The sequence below is a fragment of the Panthera tigris genome, chromosome C1, assembly GCF_018350195.1.
Source record: "Panthera tigris isolate Pti1 chromosome C1, P.tigris_Pti1_mat1.1, whole genome shotgun sequence".
Lineage (NCBI taxonomy): Eukaryota > Metazoa > Chordata > Mammalia > Carnivora > Felidae > Panthera > Panthera tigris.
The window spans coordinates 204,489,045-204,512,826 of record NC_056667.1 but is presented as its reverse complement, the minus strand read 5'-3'; the positions used below and the strand labels follow the sequence as shown (position 1 = coordinate 204,512,826).

At 40.9% G+C, this 23,782-nt stretch overlaps 1 protein-coding gene across 1 annotated transcript in view; it reads left to right on the top strand.

Annotated features, from left to right (window-relative positions):
• FARSB (phenylalanyl-tRNA synthetase subunit beta) overlaps positions 1-23,782 on the top strand; it is a 74,322-nt gene that overhangs the window by 28,731 nt on the left and 21,809 nt on the right. Inside the window, exons 14-17 of the mRNA XM_007099306.3 lie at positions 383-463; positions 3,598-3,690; positions 7,367-7,484; positions 19,479-19,634. Coding sequence (XP_007099368.2) covers positions 383-463; positions 3,598-3,690; positions 7,367-7,484; positions 19,479-19,634 — 448 coding nt within the window. The remainder of the gene's footprint in view (positions 1-382; positions 464-3,597; positions 3,691-7,366; positions 7,485-19,478; positions 19,635-23,782) is intronic.

Genomic DNA, 23,782 nt, shown 5'->3' with positions numbered 1-23,782 from the left:
ACATGCTGTGCCATGAGAGGCATTTGCTATGGAGAGGATACAAAACAGATGCCCAGTGGATTAGAGTAAGTTGAAAACTTGTGATGGCTAGTACTTGAAGAAAGACAGCTTTCGAGTTTGGAGCCCTTTTGAATCTCGAACTGGGATATTCATTTCCTCAACCTGGCCTGAAGGCAGAAGTTTGGTGTGGGAGAGGTCAAGCGGGGGTTTGTACATCTGTGTAGGAATAGTGGGGTAGTGGGGCGGTGGGGAGGGCTAAAACGGGGGTGCTAGCGGTATTAGGATGGGAGGGGGTTTTCCTTTTAATGACGTGTTTTGTTTAAACCTTTAGTTAGTAGGAAATTTTATTGAGGTGAAATAAAGCGAAATATCTTTCTTCCAGTTTCCTCTTAATAAGCTCACAGAGCTCCTACGGTATGACATGGCGGCCGCCGGATTCACCGAAGCGCTTACCTTTGCTCTGGTATGTCCTGTGTGCTTTTCTGTGCAGCTGATTGTTGACAGCGAATCCCCGAATTACTGTATTCTCTGATTCCTGACACGAACTTACAAAAGCCAGACTGCTAACATTTCCAGGTTCTAGAAAAATGTTTTCACTTGAGAACGTACAATTTCTAGTGAAGAAATGTTTTCTTTTTAGTCACTGAAAATCATGAAGGACAAAACAGTCTTAAATGACAGATAACTGTGTATTTTTTATTAGCATGGGAATGTTAAGGGTTGAATTCGCAATGAATTTCATAACCAGACTGATGAAGTTAGAATATTTAGTCTTAATTTGGTTGTGTCTGTGCCCACTAGATGCCGCCCTGGTTAAGGGTTTGTGGACTGTTACACATTAAACTGGTCTTTGAACATGTTCACAACATTTGCTTTGAGTTGAAAAGCTGACATAAAAGGCTTGAATCAGGAAATGAATTTTATTACAAAATAGAAGGAAATCCCCTTCCCCCTGCAGATTGACCATTTGAAAAGAATAAAATATGTATGCCGTTTATAGTTCCTTCTTCTCTTGCTGAGCATTTATGTGGTGCCTACAGTGTGGTTCTTGAGTATTCAAGCAAGCTTCTGCTTAATGACGTAGGGCAAAACCCAAACCAAAGGAAATCAAAACTAATTCGTTTTCTCCCCTCAACTCGACTCCAGACATAGACTTCTCAATGTTGTATTTACAGAAGGCAGGAGTGGGGGCTACGCTACTACGTATGTGGGGAGAGGGAGATGCAACCTCTCCGGGTCCTTTTAGTGAGCATTTGTATTTGTAGGATGCTAACATGGGAAGGGATCTCACGTATCTTGTTGGTCAACATTTTCATTTTGCTGATTCACTAGTCCTTTATTTAGATTTTAAATTTGTTTTTTTAATTGTTTTTAATGTTTTATTTCTTTCTGAGAGAGAAACAGGGCATGAGCCGGGGAGGGGCCAGAGAGAGGGAGACACAGAATCCAAAGCAGGCTCCAGGTTCTGAGCTGTCAACGCAGGGCCTGACATGGGGCTTGAATTCATGAACCTTGAGATCATGAGCTGAGCCGAAGTCAGACGCTTAACCGACCGAACCACCCAGGTGCCCCAAGAAATGTATTGCATTTTATTTTATTTAAAAATTATTTTTTAACATTTATTTATTTTTGAGAGAGCAAGACACAACGCAAGCACAGAAGGGGCAGAGATGGGGGAGGGATGCAGAATCCAAAGCAGGTTCCAGGCTCTGAGCTGTCAGCACAGAGCCCAACGCGGGACTCGAACCCACGAATTGTGAGATCATGACCTGAGCTGAAGTTGGACACTTAACACCCACGTGGGTGGCTCATTCAGTTAAGCATTTGAGTTTGGCTCAGGTCATGATCTCATGGTTATTGGGTTAGAGCCCTACGTTGGGCCCTGTGCTGACAGCTCGGAGCCTGGAGCCTGCTTTGGATTCTGCGTCCCTCCCCGCTCTCTGCCCCTCCCCTGCTCATGCTCTTTCTCAAAAATAAATAAATGTTTAAAAAAAATTTTTTTTAAATGAAGTGACATAGGATTGATTTGAAAGGATTCAAAACCTGTACAGAACTATGTAGAGTAAACCATAACTGTTCCCTTCTGTTGGCCCTCTGGATTCTAACCCTATTTTCCTCCCCAGAACTAACTGCTGTGTAGACTTCGGCATGTGTGTTTCCCTGCCTTTTTTGCAGAAGTAGTGTTTAAAAAGAAAAAAATTTAAACTGCTTCTAAACTCAGTCCGTTATCCTCCATTGTTGTGATAAAGTACAAGGTCACTCACATACCTACCTGTGTTGCTGTGCAGAACGATTTTTTTTTTTTTTTAATACAGACGGTTCTTTTTGAGAGTAGATTGCATTATTTAAATTGCATTTCCTAATTCATCACATTATATCTTGTTATAAAACCACCTCCGTGTTGTAGAGAAAATTTGATTATTCCCAGTATGCCTGCCATGATTCTCTACCTCTGCAGCCATGGCAGATCAGGGAGCTTTTTTCTGCTCTACCTGGATGTGGCTTCAGTATCCCTCCCAAGAGAGGATGGCAAGAATCATTAGAACTGGCATTGACATAAAATCTGAGCCCATCCGTGTTTTTTTTCCCCCCAAGAGAAATGCAGAGTAACTAGCCCTTGAAGACCATTTGGTAAAATAGTGCAATTAGGCAACATCACCTAATGTTGGAGATAGTTCAGTACCCTGATGGTACATCAGTTTTCATGTTAAGTTTTAAACTCCTTTGCTGCAGTTAGCATTAATATGTGATACTTGTTCTTAGTAATTTATTAAGCATCACTGTTAATATTTCTTTGAGCGCTTAGTTTGTGCCAGGTGCTTTATTTGCATTATCTTGTTAACTCATTTGTTAGATGTAATGCATCTAATAGTGAGTTTTATTTTCATACCTTCTGCCTATCATCCTGGTTTTGTGACCAGCCTCTTTCTCTGTTTGGTGGGTGAGTGCTTAAGAGTTTATTCCTCAGAGCTTTATCAAGCACAGATGCACAGAAGTTAAATGATCAAGTAGAAAGAATGTTGGGCAGAATTCAGGCTGCTTGAATTCTGCTCTTACTCCTGTCATTCTACCGTAAGTCAGTATGTATTTAGCAGACATTATAATGGTAATCAAAACGAAGCCATAGGAACACCAAGGAAGGAGAGAGAGGTTGGAGTCACTAGGAATAGATCTATGGAAGAGGTAGAACTCTGTTGGGGGATGGTAGTAGGTAGGTTGGGGGAAGGCACTTAGGGTAAAAGGAAGGAAGGAAGAGTGTAAGATTCAGGGAATGGGTAGCTAGTTGTAAGAGACTAGACTGGTAAGTGAGAGGCTAGCTTAGGAAGGGCCCAAATACAGTTATAGCACCATCAACATGTGGAAAACTTACTTTGCCTCTGTATCATAGATAGAACTCCTTGTAAAAGAACTGTTAATGTGAAATTACATCTGCTGTGACCCTGAAGTAGTTGATACATGTATTCTTTTTTTTTTTTAACTTCTTTATACAGAGAATCTACATTGCTACAAGACCATAAGTTGACTTATAGCCTTAAATACTTTGTATATTCAATTTAGTCATTGTTTTTCCTTATTTATTTTGTATGTACTTCTTAGTGCTCCCAAGAAGATATTGCTGATAAACTTGGTTTGGACATCTCTGCAACAAAGGCAGTCCACATAAGTAATCCTAAGACAGCTGAATTCCAGGTGAGAATTCTAAGTAGCTAAGAGTCTGAGTAAATACTGAGAGGTGGTACATAAGTTACTATACTTCAGATAACAAAGTCTTAGAGCTTTTTAAAAGTCTCTTCTTGGATAGAGGATAGTTGGTTCCTGCATACTTTGTTGACAAATTCTTAACACCTTTTTGTAATCTTTTCTTGATTGATGTACAGTGGGTCTTTGCTCGCTCTGTGCTGTGTAGCCCAGTCTTACCTGAACTTTCCATTTCATTCCTTTCAGATCAGTTGACTTTTTAAGTACTATTTGAAGTTTTCATCTTTTCTACCCATTTGTAGTAAATGAGTCAGTAACTATTCACAGTACCTCTGTGAAGTCATTCACTTTGAAATTAGTTGCTACATCGGTTTTTGACTAAGCCGTCTCCATTTTTTTTCATGGTAATCCTTTAGTTCAATGGCAGTTTCACATAGGGTGTAGGAATATGTCAGTGCGAATGATACTACCTTAGTAAGTGTTAAATGATTTACATTATAGACTACGATATTACCTCGAAACGCTCTTTTTATAGATTATGATACCTTTGCTTATTAATGACTTTAAACCATCTCCCCTCTTTCATACTGGCTCGCTCTCATTCTGTTTTGCTTAGAGGCACAATTCTTGATGATTTTTCTTTTTTTCTTTTAAAATTTTTTAACGTTTTATTTATTTTTGAGAGAGAGAGAGTGCATGCACGCAGGTGAGGGGCAGGGAGAGAGGGAGAAACAGTCCGAAGTAGGTTCCAGGCTCTGAGCTGTCAGCACAGAGCCCGATGCGGGGCTCGAACTCACGAACTGTGAGATCATGATCTGGGCCAAAGTCGGATACTTAACCGACTGAGCCACCCAGGTGCCCCTCTTGATGATTTTTCTTTAACCGGGTTTGGAATCCAGGGGAATCTTAGAATTGGGAAGAAATGCTTTCAAATAAATTAATGCTGTTAATAACATGTGAACTCTTGAGATAGTTCTGTGGTTTTCACATCTGTAAAAGAAGTCTCAATTCTAAAAATTTTTAAAGTTCTAAAAATGTTAAAATTTAGATTTTTTTTAAAAGTTAGATTTAATCTATAGGGCTACCCACTAATGCGGTAGATTAGGGCGAGGCTGTTTAAAGAACTAATTGATAATAACATGCACCAAGTACATGAGTTGTTTCTCGGTACTCAGTGTCAGAACTTTGAAGAATTATGCCAATTTGGAAAGATTGTGATCATAAGTTTGCTTTGAGGCCCACTAGCTTTTCTACTGCTCTCTCTTATGGTGTTCTTTTTAATAGGAGACTCTCAAAATCATTTGGGTACAGGGATTTTTCAGTAAATCTTAACTGGGTTTTTATTTGCGTTTATTCCAGGTTTTCCATTTTCTCCCAGTTTTGTTTATCAAGCTTGATAGATGTAAGATGAGGTAATGTTCTTTAGGTTTACATTCTGTTTTCTATGTAAGTGGAAGGAAAACAAATCAGAAGCACATTAAATATCACTATAAATAGTAGTGGTTTAGCACACTTTCAGAATCAATAATTCTGCATAAAATACATTAGATGAGAGGCTATCTTTTGGATTCGACAGATTCTGCAGTTTACTCATGGTTTACTAGCAGATATATCCTACCGTTACTCATGGGGCTGACAGGTTTCTGTTTGCTTATGGTTAAATGTAAAGTTGTTTGTGGACTTGTAACTTCCCATTTATTGTCTAAGCCCATTCTTTCTCTTGCATAATTCTTAATTTGGGGGTATTTTCTCACAGAGATGTTAGAGAATGGATATAAGAAGAAATGTCATTTAGTTAAAACATGTAAATTTTTATTATAATTATAAACAAAATTACAGAACGTTACCACATTCCCCCAAGTCAGCAATAGTATTCTTTAGTATCCTTAAGTAGCCAATCATTGTTCACATTTTTCCAGTTGTCTCAAGTTTTTTAATAGTTTGATTTGGCATTCAAATGTTTGTACAAAGTTGATGTGTTTCTTAAGTCTTTTTAATTTACAGATTGCTCCTCTAGCCATCTCTGTCTTTTCCTCTCTCCCTTTCACTTTATTTGTTGAAGAAACGGGGTCATTTGTCCTGTAGAGTTCCCACAGTTAAGATCTTGTGGAATACGTTCCACTGGTCCCCTACATTTCTAGTATGTCGGTAGGTAGATGTAGAAGTTTGATTGGATTCCGTTTTCACTTTTCGTATTGCCGTTTGAGTTTCTAAACAAGCAAATAAGGCTTATCTGTAAAATGGGGGGGGGGAGGGAACCTAAGAAAAATTATTTACACAGGAAGCTTGTCTGTATTACAGTAAGTTAAGCTTTCTTTTAACACTGCAGTTTTGTTTCTGATTGGCTTGGGCACTTTCTCTCCATTCGCGAACGTGAGCGGTATTTAGAAAAGCACCGAGATTGAGGCTGCTCGCAGCAATTGCGAGAGTGAGGTTGATAGGAAATCCGTTCTCTTTCCTCAACACACATTCTACTAGCAAGTCTTAGGGGCTTATTACTGTTACGCCTGTAGGATCTCAGAGGGGCTGCTGTTTTAGTCAGGGTGGTCAGGACAGACGGGCCTTTGTGGGAGAGGACCTGTTGAGAAGAGACCTAAAGAAAGTAAGGCTGCCACATGTGAGTCCAGAGGAAGAACGTATGAAGTGGAGGTAGGGAGGAGGCGTGGAGGCCTGAGCTGGAAGTCTGCTCTTCCACGGAGTGCGGCCAAAGCCCGGTACGCCCAGTGGGGGCAGCGTGTGTTGAAGTTGGAGAGGATGCCAGGGCCAGATTTAGATACAAGGACCCCATGTAGGGCATGGTTTTATTCACAGTTGGGTGGAAACCTATTAGATTTTTGAGCAGGGGAGGTTCCTGATCTGATTTGAGCTTTTAAGGATCATTGTGGAGAACAGACCGTAAGGTAGCAGGAGTGGAAGCCGAGAAACCAGCGTGAGCTCACGCAGTCGTCTGGGCAGAGGATGGCAGTGCTGGTGTCTGACTCCAGAGCCCACGTTCTTGATGACGGTTTCCTACTCCTGCTCATAAAACTGGTCTGGTCACGTGATGCATCAAAAGCCCACCTGTCTCCTTGAGCTCAGAATGAGAAATTTATTTGAGACAGAAGTAGGGAAGCTGTTTTGTTTTTAAGAACTAGGATGTCTGGTTGTATTTCTTTGGCTACGAAGCTGAAAACTATAGTCACAGCTTGCCCATAGCAACTGCATAATTTTTTTTAGTGCTTACGTATTTGTGTTCTTTTTTCTCGTTGTCATGGTATTTTAATTGCATTTACATTTTCCCTGGTCTTGGTTTTTAAGAATTTGATTCTGATTTAACTTATATAAATACTTGGGTTTCTTGTAATCTCCTTCAATTTCTTTATAAAATAAAGCAGGATATGAAAATTTATATATTTGAAGTCTTAAATAACCAATCCTAGAAACAAGCATTGTATTTATAATACTTGTTTCTCATTTTGGGATCAAGTTTTGTGACTTTTCATTTTTTAAGTTTGGAAGCCAGAATATTTTAAGTTTTTGTCTTGGAATTGAAAATTAAAAATGATTTGGATATTTAGGCATTGCATTTTCCAGAAGAGTCTTGCTGTGAAGCTGTTGAGTTCTGGCCTTGTCACCAGGTCGTTTTGGTTCTCCTTCGGTCAATGCAATTTCACGTGTTCTCCTGTAGGTGGCACGCACTACCCTTCTTCCTGGCCTCCTAAAGACCATAGCTGCGAATCGGAAGATGCCCCTTCCTCTGAAACTGTTTGAAATCTCTGACATTGTAGTAAAAGATTCTAGCAGAGGTAAGAACAAGTCCCCTTTTAGTCCCGCTGAAAGCATTTTATTATGAAAATTTCACCTGCATATTAAAAGGTAAGCAGTATGATGACCCCTGTGAATCCAGCGCCCGGCTCAGCAGTTATCAGCACGTGGCCAGTCTTTCATCTGTTTGTACTCCAGCCTGCTTCCCCATGTTCTTTTGATGTAGTTCCCAGACATCCTGTCATGTCATCAGCAAACACTTTAGTATGTATTTCTAGAAGATAATGTATCTCTAAAAGATAACAGAGGCCACTCTTGATTTTTAAAAAATAAGCCACACTCTTTTATCATCGAAGACCCAGCTCGTGTTTAAATTTCCCCATCTGTTTCATGAATTTAGTTTTCATGATTGATATGAATCCATCCAAGGAAGCTATTCAAATATTTGGTTGCTCTCTTATTTCTTTAAATGGAAAGCAAATCGTAAAGAACTTAACATTTATGAAGAACCCTGTTAAAACCTCAACTTGAGGGGTGCCTGGGTCGCTCAGTCCATTAAGCATCTGACTTCGGCTCGTGGGTTCCAGCTCCGCGTGAGGCTCTGCTGACAGCTCAGAGCCTGGAGCCTGCTTCTGATTCTGTGTCTCCCTGTCTCTGCCCCTCCCCTCCTCACGCTCTGTCTCTTTCTCTCTCAAAAAGAAAGAAACATTCAAAAAAGTACTACGGAACATTTCCTTATATCCTGTGATTTATGTGCATGTCATTTTAAGGTACTTGATACCTTGCCATTCTAGTTAGCAGTGGCTGTTCACTGTCACTCTTGTACTAGTTATTATACACGTTTTACCAGGTTTTGTCTCCAGTGTCGTCTGGACTTCTTAGTACAGCCAGTTGCTTGGTCCACCGTTTGGAACTCAGAGATTCCTGAAGAAACCTGTATTTAGTTAGTGCTTAAACCTGATTGCCAAGGATGTCAGTCTTATTCAGACTTTTGTCTTCAGACTGAGGTCGGTCTGGAGCTGCATAGGAGATCATTTCTTGGTGAGCGGTACCATCGAATGACTGAACTGCTGGCAGTATTTCTCTGGTTCCCTGGATTTAACTGTTCAGATCCTGTGTTCTATTCGGGAGCCTCACCCCAGACTGCAGAACTCCGTGTTTTCTTTTGAATCTGTTGACACCAGCAAAGGCCTTTTCCTCAGTTTCTCTTGGAGCGGATCATATGGCAGTTGTTCTGACCGCCCAGAGTAGTTGAGAACCGTTGGCTGTAAATCAGCTGATCTTAGGAAATGGACACTAGAGAGGCACGTCCGTGCCGACGGTATGTGAACCTTTTGTAGCAAACTCTTCCGCCGAAGCTGGATTCCGTCGACTTCCCGGTGTGCAGCCTTGTCTTCGGCTAACGGCATCACCTTGCATTTGGATGGTACTTTATACTTTTCAAAATCTTTTTAAACATACTTCTTCTCTTTTGATTGTTAATCCATCTCTTTGAGGCAGATGGGGCCAAAAACACTGTCCATGCTTAATATATAGGAAAATTAAGACAGGGAAGTGTTAATTTGCCCAAGGCTGGATAAGTTTTGGACTTCAAGCTAAGGCCAGAATTTGGTTTCTGTGCATATATCCTTAGAGAATAAAAGTTTATTTTAATATCAGTCTGCGTAGCATTTTCTTTGGGTGGTGTGTCAGTTTTCTTTGGTGGTGGAAATCAAAACATTTTCCGTGCCGGCTCTAAGTAGTTCTGAGGGTTCTTGTGCCTCAAATCCTCCATCGGTACAGATAACTGAGAATTTGTTATGATTTCACTGTCAGGTTTTTCTGTTAATTTTGACTCCTTTCCTTTCGTCTTGGCTCTTTGAATTGTATGTTTTGATCCTTGGTGATCCAACCTATTTACAGATGTGTATAGGATTAGGTCAGTTACACTAAGTTTCCTCAAAAGTGTTGTAATACTGTTTCAGCGGTAGGCCTCTCTCCTAATGGCAGGGGCTCCCTCAGGGCGCTTCAGGGCTGGGCACACTTGTAAGCAGGCGGCTCGGAGTCTGGAGGGTGAGGAGCCAGCTGAGGTCCCCACGATTGCCGCGAGGACATTTTCGCTGTGAGCACAGAGCGCTTGGCTGTGGTGCAGCCCTTGGTAGGGATGTCTCTGCTGTTTTTTTCTTTCATGTGTTTCTGGGAAGGCCCAGGCACAGACTCCACTCCGCAAGCGAGGACCGCGCTTGGAGAGAAGGCCGCCTGTTGAGAGCGAGCGAGCTGTTGTTCAGTGCTAGCGCTCTGGGCCGTCACGTAACACATCGCCCTGGCGATAACCCCAGAAAGTCAGTCTGTATACTTGTCACCTCCGATTTGCATTTCTGCTACACTTCGTGTCATCAGAAAGAGTAGTTTTCATCTCTGTAGCAGACCTTTTATTCCGGTTTTTACTTGTGATTATTGTGCTGTTCTCCCCGTGGAGCCATTTTCATCTGATAAGACATTGGCCTGTTATCTCGCACCATTCTGGTTTATTGTCTTTAACCTTTTCCGTCAGTGGGGTTTGAGGAATGAGAGGAGGGAGGCGTGCTCAGTAAGTTCACCCTCTGGAGTAGGTTTCCTCTTGAGGGAGACCCGGAGTTTTTATCCTAGCAAGTCATTTTCCTGATGGATTATTCTGCGTATGTGCAGGTGGACCCCCTGCTTGTCATTTGGGGGTACGCAGAGGACCCTGTAGCGGCGGCAGCTCAGCTCCATGGATTCAAGACTGTACAGCCAGCGTTTTGGGGTTTGAGTCCTGGTTCTGCCACTTAAGAGCTGCTCAACCTCCGACAATTTATTCAGTCTCCCTGTGCCTGTTTTCTCATCTGTAGCAGTGGGGATGATGGTTGCACTTACTGGATTTTTGTAAGGATTACATGAATTTGCGTTTTGAAAAATTCTGGCCGTGTAGTAGGCACCTTTTGGTGTCTGCTCTTACTGGCGGGGTATTAGCAGTCCCTGAGGCCAGGTACCTAGCGTCCTGGTCTGTGGTGATTGTCCATGAGAATGACTTGTAAGCGTCCAGCCATTAAAGGGTTAATGTCACCTTGCTGCCGCCCTTGGGGCTCCGTTTTTGTCCTAATTTTTTATTTAATTGGGTTTTCTTCTGTTGTATTCTATCTTCTTATTTTAGGGCATGAAAAACCAAAATGTACTGGGGGGGGGGGTGGTTATTTACTTAAAAACAGGAATGTTGTTTTCTTTTCAGTAATTCATCAGCCACTTCTCCTCAGTGAATTGAGCACATACATTTTTACTGCCTTTCAAGCCAGTAAGCATTTTTTTCTGTCGGAGTTAGCCGTTTCCTCCTAAATAGTCACACTGTTTTGAAGAAGAAAAATCTAGAGTATCAAAAATGAAATGATAGAGAACTTTTCCAGTAATATAAAAACATCCCAGATTTTCATTAGCGGGGGGTGCTGTACCCAAAGTTCAGAAGGTAGGGATGTATGGCAAGAGTAAACAAGACCATCTCATTCATTGCACTGGTAGAAGAGTCTTTTTTTTTTTTATGTTTATTTATTTTTGAGAGAGAGACAGAGTGTGAGCAGGCGAGGGGCAGAGAGAGAGGGAGACACAGAATTGAAGCAGGCTCCAGGCTCTGAGCTGTCAACGTGGGGCTCAAACCCACGAACTGTGAGATCATGACCTGAGCCAAAGTCAGACACTTAACCGACTGAGCCACCCAGGCGCCCCCGAAGAGTCTTTGAGTTCCTTTTCTTTGCAGGGTCTGTTTGGAATATAAGAGAAAGAGTTGCCAGTCTTGAGGGAGATGAACTGGTTTTTATTTTTTTTTTTTTTAACGTTTATTTGTTTTTGAGAGAAAGAGAGTGCGCGTGCGAGCAGGGGAGGGGCAGAGAGCAAGGGAGACACAGAATCCGAAGCAGGCTGTAGGCTCCAAGCTGTCAGTACAGAGTCCCATGCTGGACTTGAACCCACAAACTGCGAGATCATGACCTGAGCTGAAGTCAGACATTTCACTGACTGAGCCACCCAGGTGTCCCCCCGTAAATAGGTTTTTATACATAGGGCTCCAAGGGAATGTACAAGGGATCCTGATAGCACAGAGAAGGATTGACAGTCACCACTGACTTGTTTTGTAACATTAAGTAAAACCCCGAATTCCAGCCTCATGTCAGTTTTGTATAGGCAGGTGTATCTTCCTCAATGGAAATGAAGAAGAAATCTCTGCTGGATTATTATATGCCTCCCACCAATTTTATTCGCCCTGTGTTCCGGTACTCTCGTACATATTGTACTCTTACGTTTCTGTAAGAGCAAATGAAATGTTTTCATTCTTGACCTCATTGGACACTTTCTTCTGCTCGTGTGGACTCACTGACTGACCGTCCATGTTGTGAGACTATCAGGCTAGCTTCCTGTTGAGCAACTAAGTCAGACACACTTCTCAAATATTAAGACTTCAGTGTGGAGTCCAACATGTCCTGGCTCTTTAAGGCTGAGCCAGCCACTGCATTTACTGAGCTGTAGGATCCAAAGTTGCTGCACCATTGTTAAAAATTAGTCATGACTCAAGCAGCTAAGCGGATTTATCCCTTTTGGGCAGAATGGCATGTGTCTTTGGAATGAAGTTAAATGCAGACTGTGGTGTGGGGTGAATTTTCAGCTGTGTTACGGAAGTCGGTAGAAGCAACCCTGAAGCTATCAAATCAGGCTGCTGTGAGTTATTGATTTCAGTTGTTCATAGTTCCCTCTATATAAACTAAACTATGAACAAAGTAGTAAATTTATTTATTTTTTTAGAGAGAGAGAGAGCAGGCACGGGAGAGGGGCAGTGAGAGAGCAAGAATGTCTAGCAGGCCCCACTCTGAGCACAGAGCCTGACGTGGAGCTCGATCCCACAACCCTGGCATCATGACCTGAGCTGACATCGAAAGTTGGATGCTCAACCGACAGCCGCCCAGCCGTCCCAAGAGTAAATTACTTTAGAGGAGCCCAGGACCTACTTATGAATTAACTTGGGCTAATCTTCATGCCCAGAAAAGCAATTGGATTTTGCAAAGCCCAACATTCTGGCTTTTTATTAAAAGCAGATTGAGTTCTGCCATCACAGTTTATTTCATGATGGTCACTGAAGCTGCCAAAATGCCTAGAAGCTCACTGAAGTGGCGGTAGAGAACACATCGCTGGGTTGAGTCTGAGTTTAAAAGAAACCATACCTCAGCAAGATGGCTTGGCTTGGCTTCGTAAAGGGTATAAGGTGCCTTAGGTTTAGCATGATTCAGTCACATCTATGGAGAATCCTGATGATCACGTCGCCACGCACTTGAGTTTGAGCTACTGCACTTGAAGGCTTTGGGGCTTTAATATTACGGTAGATGGAGCAGGTTACAGGCCCGTGAACGCTGGGAGGGCTCCGGGGACCTCGCTTGCCCGAGCAAGCATGCTCGCTCAAAGCCTTCATTCACTTCTTGCTCAGACCACTCCTACTTTCTCCAGAGCATCGTTACGGTCCTGGTACGAGCTGTGTTTTCTCTGCCCCCGCCCACCCCCTCCCCCTAATGTTCAAGTGGTGTCTAAAATTTTGCACTCTTCCGTAGCTTTTCTAAATCGGAATGATCTTCTGACCCTGACTTGTTTAGATGTGGAAATCCAGAATCTCTTTTAGCGTTAATCACAGTATATGAGATTCTTGTTCTTCTTTCCTCCTTGGGCCACCAAGGCTGTGTAGAACACAACTAATTCACTGTTCCGTGATTTGGTTTGTTCTTCCAGCTTCCTCTGTACCGTTCGTGGATCTGTCTATATTGTAACCTACTGAATACGGCGGCCAGACATTTATAGTTTTTTCTATAACTCTTTGCTTGATAAAGAGCTCAATAGAGGCGTTTTCATTATGAGCTTGTGAAATACTTGAGCTCTGAGAAATTGTTCATTAATTCTGCAGCCATCAAATAATGGAAGATTATCTAGCGTCCACATGTGGAATGTGGTTTTCTGAAGAAAGCTTATGTCATCAGTCTGGATTAATTTAATTTTACTACTTCATGTTTTTGGCATGTAGAATTTCCAATTAATAATTCAAAAAATATGGGTGTAAGGAACATTGACATTGACAGTATTTGAAGTAGCATCATTCCCCTATATGATGGCATCTTAACTGTAAATAACATCATTTTTAATATGGAAAGTTATTTTAGTGTGTTTGGTTCCACATAGTTAAAATCTGCAAATGTGAGTATAATGTGCTCTGTCATGCATTGCATATTGTATTTTTTTAATAGTTAAAAATCTGTTCCAGGTTTATGTTAACTAAAAGGCAACCCACAGTTATAACTTTTTGCTGCATGCATTGAGAAGGTCATAGATTTTTTTTTCCTCCTCACATTTATGTTTTGGCTTTCAGCATTATCTAAAAAAAGAAAAAAAAAATCCATACTTTGGTGTGTTAATATAGAAGTTTTAAGGAAAATTGCTGTTAAGGTTTCTGTTTGTTTTTTTTTTTTAATTTTATTTATTTTTGAGAGAGAGAGAGAGAGAGAGAGAGAGGCAGAGAGGCAGAGTACAAGCAGAGAGAGAGGGAGACACAGAATCCACAGAAGGCTCCACGCTTCAAGCTGTCAGCCCAGAGCCCGACATGGGGCTAGAACTAGTGAACCACAAAATCATGACCTGAGCCGAAGTCATATGCTCAACCAACTGAGCCACCCAGGCGCCCCTTAAGGTTTCTGTTTTTAAAATTTGTAGTATCTTTAAGAACTTTCACAAATACATATTAAGAGCAATTTTATTTTTCATATTTAATAAAAAACAAAACACATATCCAACTTCTTCCTAATCCTACTCTTATAGTTTTATGTGTATATGTGTGTGTGTATATGCTGTTACAATGTATACACACACACACACACACAAACACACACACTCTTATTGTATATTTCCTGTGCATGTGCAATCATGTGTTTTACATTTCTCTGTAGAGCCATAGATACATATAAATACTTTCTAGTGTTTAAAAAATTGAATTATGCTTTTCCTATCATGTACTTTTGCCTATGAACACATTCTGTCCATTGCATTCTTTTTAATGTCTATATGATATTCCATTGTGTGGCTGTATTATAGTTTGTTCAGACTTAAGATGAATATTTAGATTGCTACCAGGTTTTTGCTAACATGTCTGTTGTAATGAGTATCCTTGTACCCTTATACAAATATGTATTTGTACAAATAGAATTAGTCCATAGGTATGCACCTTAAATTTTTGCTGTCTTAAATTGTCTTCCAAAAAGGATTTTTTTGGGGCGCCTGGGTGGCTCGGTCAGTTAAACCTCCGACTTCGGCTCAGGTCATGATCTCACGGTCCGTGAGTTCGAGCCCCATGTCGGGCTCTGTGCTGACAGCTCAGAGCCTGGAGCCTGTTTCAGATTCTGTGTTTCCCTCTCTCTCTCTGCCCCTCCCCTGTTCATGCTCTGTCTCTCTCTGTCTCAAAAATAAATAAACGTTTAAAAAAAAAATATTTTTTTTATAAACTTGCAGCCCTAACACCAGTGTGTAAATGTTCCTGTTTTCTTATGTCAGGTAGGTATTAAGGTGTAGGTCTTCACATAATTCTTGTAGCTCTTGTGAATCATTTAATATTACATCGCCATGTTTCAGGAGATATGCAAAATTTGCCACATTAACTATAGTCTCTTGGGTACCAGTATTAAAGAAATTTATTGGGTGGAATGGATTAAAAACAAAGGTGCTTCATTTTGTTTTCTGCCTTGACCAGACTGTTAATCTCAGTGCTCAGTGTCGACCTCTGGTTTTTCAGTAGGCTTTCTCCTAGCATCTGTATTTGGGCCTTTACGTGAGTCTGAGAATAGAGGCGGAATTGTTCCCTTGAAGACTCTGCCCTTTTACAGTCTGTCCATATATAATAACCTAACACCCGTAATTTGCTTCTTATTTTTCGTACCGTGGTGAGAGACGGTCTACACTGAGCAGGAGCCTGTTTGAATAATTTGAGTTGTAGCTAATAGTTCTTTACTGGAGGACATCATGTACCACTTTTTTTCCTCCTCTTTTAAAAAATCATTTGGCATGTTCTTTCAGCTTCTAGAATTGTAGCCAGCCATCCCCTCTTTCGGGTGGTTTAGATCAGCCTCTCCAGGCAGTACTTTGAAGTCTGCAAAATGCATTGGTAATTTAGGCTGACATACTTGGCAGGCCCATTGAAGAAGCAGAATTGTTTGATGGCCTAACACAAGAGGTCTGTTAATGGAGTTATGAAGAACTGAGGCACTTCCAACAAACGCTTGTTTTGGCATGAAATTTAAATAGTTCTTATTTTGCGGCATGTAGTCAGGGAACTTCCTGTGATGTAAGAGGGTCCCTTGGTGCAAAATACTAGGAGACGGAATTTTATTCTACCTGGCGGTTTCTCCAGGGAGGAATGGGTGGAACCGAATATGTGGTCGTTTCCTCCTTTAATTCAACTTGGCTACAGTAGAGGGAATATCTTAGCAAGATGTGAGGAAGCAAGTCCAGAGGGAGTGGTAGCACTGGGGAGATGTGGAGGAAAAGGCCAGTCCGTGGCGGGAGTTGGAAGGACCATCTAAATAGTTTAATTCTTACAGTGGGTTTAGTATAAGGCCCTAAAAATCTGTGGCTTTTCTTAAAAATATTGCAAAATTGAATCTAAAAATACATAGCGTATTTGTGTATGTGTACGTGTGTTATGCAAACATCTTGAAACCTTTCTTGAATAGAATATAATTTTAAGGCATGTAATTTTTATTGTAAGCTCATCATTCTGATCATCAAAATCACGCGACCTGCTTTTTCTTAATTCGAAGTCTTTAAAGCAGATGTTGCTCCTCTTATCAGAAAAGTTAAGTTTTACGTGGTTTGGAGATCAGGAAAGAGGTATTCCAAGGCACCGAGGTTACCAAAACAAAGCTTCAGGTTATGGTGCTAAGCTCTCTGAACGCTGGCATTACTGTTGGGCTCTTCTCTCCCAGCAAAAGTGGAACAACAAAGTAGTTGGAATACATGTCTGTGGGTTAAAGTGGAAGCACGTGACACTAAGAAATGGGTACCACATGGCAGAGATACCCAGGAGCAAGTCAGTAATATGAAAGGGATAATTTAGTTCTGTTTCATTGCATTGTTTTCCCTTCAGGGAGTATGCGGGTGTATGTGTGCGTGTGTGTGTTCCGACGGAGAAATCAAGCCCCTCATTTTAGTTTATGCATGTGGTTGGTTTAGTGAGGTTTTATGCCTGCCTGGTCTTAATACTAGTTTTTATTCTTACACCTTCAATTATAGCTTTTAGATACCAAATTCCTTTATTCTCACAAAGAGAAATGATAGAGAATGACAACAGTGAAGAACTCCTTTCCTCCAGCAGCTGGCTCCTGTGCGGACTGAGAATGTGGCCCACTGTCTGGGCCTGGCCCCGTTTAATTGTTCTGTGTGTGTGTGTGTGTGTGTGTGTGTGTGTGTGTGTGTGTCCCCTTTCTGGGCTTTATTCATTTATTCAGAAGTTAATTGTTGAGGGTTTAGTCTGTGCAGGCCTTGTGCTGGCTTTGACCTTCTCCCTCCAGGGATACATAGACTAGAGTGCCTTGAACTTAGTGGGCACTAAGAAATGTTACATGGCAAGAATGGTCATTTCTTCACTGTATTTAGTCAGAAGTGTCACTTCGAATACGCTTTCTTTCCATGAGTTACAATATTGTTGATGGCTTGAAACTTCAGTTGAAGGACTTCTGACAAATAACACATGAGAATACTAAAATGTGTCCTCTTAAAACCATTTTAAGAACGTACATCTTTGACTGTATTAAGCTTGTATGTTTTCATCTAAGTGCTTCAGAGATTAAGAAATCTCTAAATCCTTTAGACTTCAACATTTGCAGTGTTTACTAGAAAGAGCCTGTGTTTTAAAAAAAAAAAAAAATTAACGTTTATTATTGAGAGACAGAGCATGAGCAGGGGAGGGGCAGAGAGAGGAGGAGACACAGAATCTGGAGCAGGCTCCAATCTCTGAGCTGTCAGCACAGAGCCCTGTGTGGGGCTCGAACTCAGAAACTGCAAGATCATGACCTGAGCTGAAGTCGGATGCTTAACCGACTGAGCCACCCAGGCACCCTGAAAGAGCCTGTGTTTTAGAGCCAGACCATCCCAGTCATATCCTGGTTTTATAGCTTATTAGCTATGTAATTACAGTTAGCTCCAGCCAGTTTGCTTGACATTTTGGGTAAAATCTGTCTGAGCCTTTGTTTTTCCATCTAACTTTTCCTGTCCCCTTTTATAGTGGTAATAAAACCCACTGTACATGATTGTCTTGAAAATTAAGTAAGATTATAGAAGAATGATAGGTACTAATAAGTACCTGGCACATAGTAATCAGTTGTGAGTTTTCCTTTTCACCCCATTTATGTGCTCACTTTTTTATTACTTTAGTCGTATAGTGTCTTAAAATACCCAGGTTTTATTTGGATATCTGGAAGGTAGAAGACATTTTGTATTTTGTCAGTCGTGGCTATGGGAATAAATCTGTGGAAGAACTTTGGCTCACTCCATGAGAATATAAAGTAGATTATTTTTCAGTTTCCCCCAGGTAGACATTGTTTTATTTTTTCTCTGTCCCTAATTTGAATAGCAAAATGAAGTCAGCATTCGATGTTTGTGTTAGAGCAGCAGTCTCCTTCAGAATTAAAGGGCCACAAGTGAATATGTATCTGTTCAAGTTAAATGCTCACTGTTGAATTTGAGTTTACCTCTATATGCCATGCACTTTTTTTAAAAAGGAGTTTTAATAAAGTTTCATATCTTTGTAACCATGACTACAAGACACAAAACAGCTCTGTTGCCACTAAACCCCCACGTTGTGCCATTGGAGTTACATTTTCCCCCACATCTAAGCCCAGGCAACCACTGTCTGTTCTCAGTTGCTATAGTTTTGCCTTTTCCAGAATGTTCTATAAATGGCCTTGTATGTAGACCTTTGAGACTGGCTTCTTTCATTCAGTAGAATGCCCTTGAGATTCATGTAGGTGGTCACATCTATTAATGGTTTGTTCCTTTTCATTGCTGAGTAGTATTCCACTATGTGGATGAACCATACTTTGTTTATCCACTCACCGTCAGGGTTTATTTGGGTTGCTGCACATCTTTCTTAAAATATTTTGGAAATGCTGATTTTCAAAGTAGAATAATATGTATAATCAAGGAACAGTTGGAAAATAGCTGAAATTTGGTAAACATGATCTCTGCCCAGATAGAATCTCTGTTGGCATTTAGGTATATTTCTCTTCATTCTGTTTCCTGTGTGGAGAGTTTTTTGGCTTACATTTACATCAGTTTTGTTCTTGTCCTCCTATATTGCTTTTTTTCATGTTTTAATTGTGAAGAATATATGTAACATATGATTTGAAAAGATTATAAACCATCCAAACTAAGAAATAGAATATTTATTGCCAGTATCTCAAGCGTCCTGTAAGGCTCTTCCCCATCTTATCACTTCTCTTTACTTAAAACAACCACTGTCCTAACTTTTGTGATAGTTACTCCCTTCTTCGCTTCAGTTTTCCACTTGATCTTAGCCAAAAGGCCGAGAAGCAATCGCTTCATAGTTTTCCAGCCAATGTATATGCTTTTTTTAACATTTTTTTTAAGTTTATTTATTTATTTTGAGAGAGAGCGAGAGCATAAGTGGAGGAGGGGCAGAGAGAGAGAGAGAGGGAGAGAGCGAGAACCCCAAGCAGGCTCTGCACTGAAAGTGTAGAGGCTGATGCGGAGCTTGAACTCACAAACCGTGAGATCATGACCTGAGCGAAATCAAGAGTCAGACGCTCAACTGACTGAGCCACCCAGGTGTCCCTGTATATGCTTTAAACAATGTAATTTTGACTCTTTGAACTTACGGTCTCCTCACCCCACCCCCCAATTTACTCTAAGTATTTGCTTTAGCTCTAAGTTTCATAAAGATGCTTTTTAGCCCCATAGGAGTTTCTTAAGTTATGGTCACCATGGCCTTGTGTCTAATTCTTTTATTTTTTCAGATGTAGGCGCAAGAAACTACAGGCACCTCTGTGCTGTTTATTACAACAAGAATCCTGGATTTGAGATCATCCATGGGCTACTTGACAGAATTATGCAGCTCCTGAATGTGCCTCCCGGTGAGAAGAAGGGGGGATATGTGATCAAGGCATCAGAAGGTAAGACTCATCAGCTGAATCCAGAGTTAGCGATAATGTAATGAAGAGTCCAGGTCCTGTGTTTTGATAGTTTTTTTCAATTTGATTGGGGTGGGGAGGTGGGAAATAGAGGTTCAATTTCAATTAATTGTTAGTATTTTCTAGAAAACATTTCCTCTTCCCTCCAGCATCTTAGGAAAACACCTGCAGAGCTCTTTTAGTAAAGTGCTTTTGTTCCAGGTGAGTGTGGTAGCCCCTAGTTACTGACACGGTCAAGCCACCAGCACCGTGGTGGCACTTCTGAACTCAGAAGTCCAAACTGGAAGCTGAGAGGACCTAAACTGAGGATTCACATTCACATCCGCCTGTCTGAAGCCTTTAAGGCAAAAGAAAAACCTGGAAAGTTATCCTGAGAGGCTTCACGTTAATCAAGTCGTGAGGTTGACTGGGGAAGAACACGAATCCCCCTGTATGAAAGCCCGTGCAGCGACATCTGTTGGAGAGTTTAAGTTAGGCTGACAGGACGGAGCACGGATCCTGGTGTGCTGGCTTCTCACTGTGCCGGGGATGCTGAAGTTTTTACATTTCGTTTCCCTGTAGTTGGAACCTGAGTTTATTTTGTTAGACTAGAGATCCAGAAACAACTTGAAAGGAAATATTTTATACCACTCCTTCCTACTGCCTGCCTGACAGTTTTTTTTAACTGTTAGGCATTTTAAATGTCTAACAGGAAATTCATTTTTTTTTTTTAAAGTGTTACTTAGCAGTTACTAGTGATATGAGGTCTTTTGGAGGACATAGTTTTGTTTTTCTTAGATTTATTTTTCTTAATCCTCATAGATTGTTTTTTTTGTGGGTGGTTTGTCTTAAATTTTTTTTTTTTTAACTTGAAGATTTCTTTGAAAATGCAATAACCCTGAAACATGTGGGCCTTTTTAGGTTGATCTGTGAAGTTTTTTTTCTTTGGTTTTCTTTTTTTTTTTCCCCCCACAAAATTGAGAGATTAAATATGGCAGGGAGTTACTGTTTTCTGCCACATTTCTCATTAGAAATTACCCAGGAAGTCATGTGTTGGCCCTCTAGAAGCGCAGAGTGTTAGAACTGGATCTTGGAGTTCAGCAAATCCAATTCCCTTGTTTCACAGGTGAAGGAACCAGACGTAGGCAAGTTGAATGAGCTGGGCTGCACGTCACGTGCAGAATCCAGGGCTCCTGCCGCCCAGTGTTCCTTCCACAGGCCCAAGTTGCCCACCTTCTCAGTGCCTTTACTCATGTATTCACCAGTTTGCTCTTCTAGAGTTCTTTAAGATAGGGTCAACCAAGTTAATAGCAACCTGAAAGCTGGTATCTTCTTTACCTTCTAAAGACTTAGAAACTTCCTTTCATAAATAAATTAACTGGATGGATAAAAAACAGTTCTCTGAAACAGATTATGCTGTGTATATGAGGCCTAATGTTCTTTTCTTGTAAGATTGCAAAGAACTGAAATGGTGAATTGGAACATAATCTGTTATGGATGGGACACTTTTATATTAATGATATTTCTATAAACCATAAACCGACATTTTAATATGATGCTTCTCTGGCCTCAGTAATCTCCTTAGACATTTGTTTTTCGAAGGAATCGGAGTTCCCAGTCATGAGGCAGGTTTCAAGATGACAAGGGTAAGTAGGACAGGCCCCACTATCCTGGAATCTGTAGGGTGAAGAGCATTACATTCCAGCTCTCACACCAGGCCACTGCATCCGACGGGAACCTTGAGGTTTCCACAGGGGGAAACTGTGCACCTGAGGGCATCCAGCAAAGCATTACTGAGCTTCTGGGAAGTTAGATGGGCCTGTGAAGGAAGGAATAGGGAAGCAAGACGAGCCACATGAGCCAAGACAAAATACAATGGGAAACATGGCCTAGTGCAGTTTGGTTTGACTATAGGGTGAGGAAGAAGCTTAGGACTATATTTGAGAGTCCTGAATGCTAGAATGATGCTAGGGATTTTAGCTAATCAGGAGAAAAAATACTGAAGCTTCTTTCTCTCTCTCTCTCTCTGTCTCTGTCTCTCTCTCTCTCTCTGTCTCTGTCTCTCTCTGTCTCTCTCTCTGTCTCTGTCTCTCTCTGTCTCTCTCTCTGTCTCTCTCTGTCTCTGTCTAGTACGTGATATGATTTAGACCTGTACTTGAGAGGGATTAATCTGGCAGCAGCATGGAGATTGCGTGGCATAGAGTAAGGGGTAGAGAATGGTTGGAAGGTCGTATAGTGTGGATTCCATATCACAGTATACACTATACGACAGTAGTGAGGGTGTTGACTTAAAACTTGAACTTCAGTGTTGGCCATAGCCATTCCAAGAAGACTGATTTAAGACGCTTCTGAAAGGGAGGAGCTACAGCATTTAGCATTTGGAAAATATCATGGTATGTGTTGCTTGGAACCATTTATAGAAAAAGCGAATCTGTGTTGATCTTTTTAAAAGTCAGATTTTTATAATTCTAAACCTAGGATAGTATTTAAATCCTTTTATTATTTTTGGTGCTAAAATATGTAATACTTAGTACTTAATCTCCGTAATGCAAAGATGTCTGTTGTGTTGTGTTTTGTTTTTAATTAGAAAATGCCTTCATAAGCTGTACCTTCTGATGTGGTTGTAGGTCTTGACATTCACTTTTTTTAGACCAAGTTGTTACTATGGTTTTGATTTAGGATGAGGACAGAGTCAATATTCTGTTTCCTTTTAAATTTATTTAGGCTTTCATAGTAGAATATTGTAATGTCTTAAAGTTTTGACGTCTATGAAATGTCCTAGATTTATAAATTTGAAAAGCTTTGGTACAACTTCTTTATACATATGGGTGGCCTGGACCAGTACATGTTTCATTATATCTAAACTGGCTATTTGGGGGGTAAAGAAAAACAAAGCAGGGTATTTACTTCTACTGCCCCTATCACCAGCATTGGCCACATCTTTTTTTCTGAGTGCTTTCTGTAAGAGCCATCAAACCAAAGAGAATTACTGTCATTATAAATGATAGTTCCTCATTTCTCATAGGCATTTCTAAGTCTATTTTGATTAATGACATTTTTTTTATGGTTAAAGAAATCGACACTTAAAGTAAGTGGTTTGTCAAAACAAGTCCGGAGCAAAGCTGGTATTCATCTAAAACTTCACATGTATATTGTATATGTATCATATAGATATACGTATATATCTCCTAAGTAGCTATGTAAACACTGGAATTTGGTAGTTGGAGTGTGTTTAGCTACATCATTGTTATCAATGTATTGTTAGTTTGCATATAACTTTTTCTGGAAGGAAGAGGTCTTCAGAGTGTCAAAGAATAGAAACAGATTAAGAACTACCATTTCCTGCCATTCTTGATTACGGAGTTGTCTTCTGTTACTCTAGCATATGGTTTACTCTTTAATAATTAAAAATCCCTAGTGACTTTGCGTTTATAATTGAGCTAAGTCTCTTCACCAGAGGTTCCTGCTAATGTCAGCCCATTGGCAGTTACACCCGCTTTCTTCTGTCTTTGGTAATGAGCACCACCGAGTTCCTCCTGTGCTGTGCTGTTTGGTGGTAGTGATGAGTGGAACAAAACTTGATTCCCCTCTGAGAAATGCGGCCCTGTCCACTGTGAGAGAAATCTGGAAGCTTGACTGACGGATCGCTGCACTGACCCCAAAGTGTTCTGTTGACATTGCAGCGTAACCTTGTTTATTCTGAAGGCGACAGCCCTCTGCAGCCTGAGGAGTCTCTGCAGAAGGACTGCAGCCAGAGTTAGAAGTCAGGGTGTTACCGAGTTTTCATTTGCCGAGCACCTTTGCACTTAGGAACGTAAGGTATGAAATAGAACGTTGAGGTGATGATGGGGTAAGGTCAGTTAAGTGGGAGGAGGAGAAAAAGAACCTTTAACTTTGCAGCAGACTGTAGAGCCTTTTGAGGGTTTCAGAAGGATTCAGCTGTTCTAGTGGCGTTTGATCAGATTGTTACAGCGTGGATATATATACAGCGTGGATATATACATGCCTACCCCTCCTCCCACCCCCACCCCCACCCTGCCAAGCTTCTCCCCTTCGTGGTCGGTTGCAAACTAAATTATGTATGTCAAACTGCATTTATCCTTTTTCAGAAACCACTTCTGGGCAAGAAAAAAAAAAAATCTCAAGTGTTT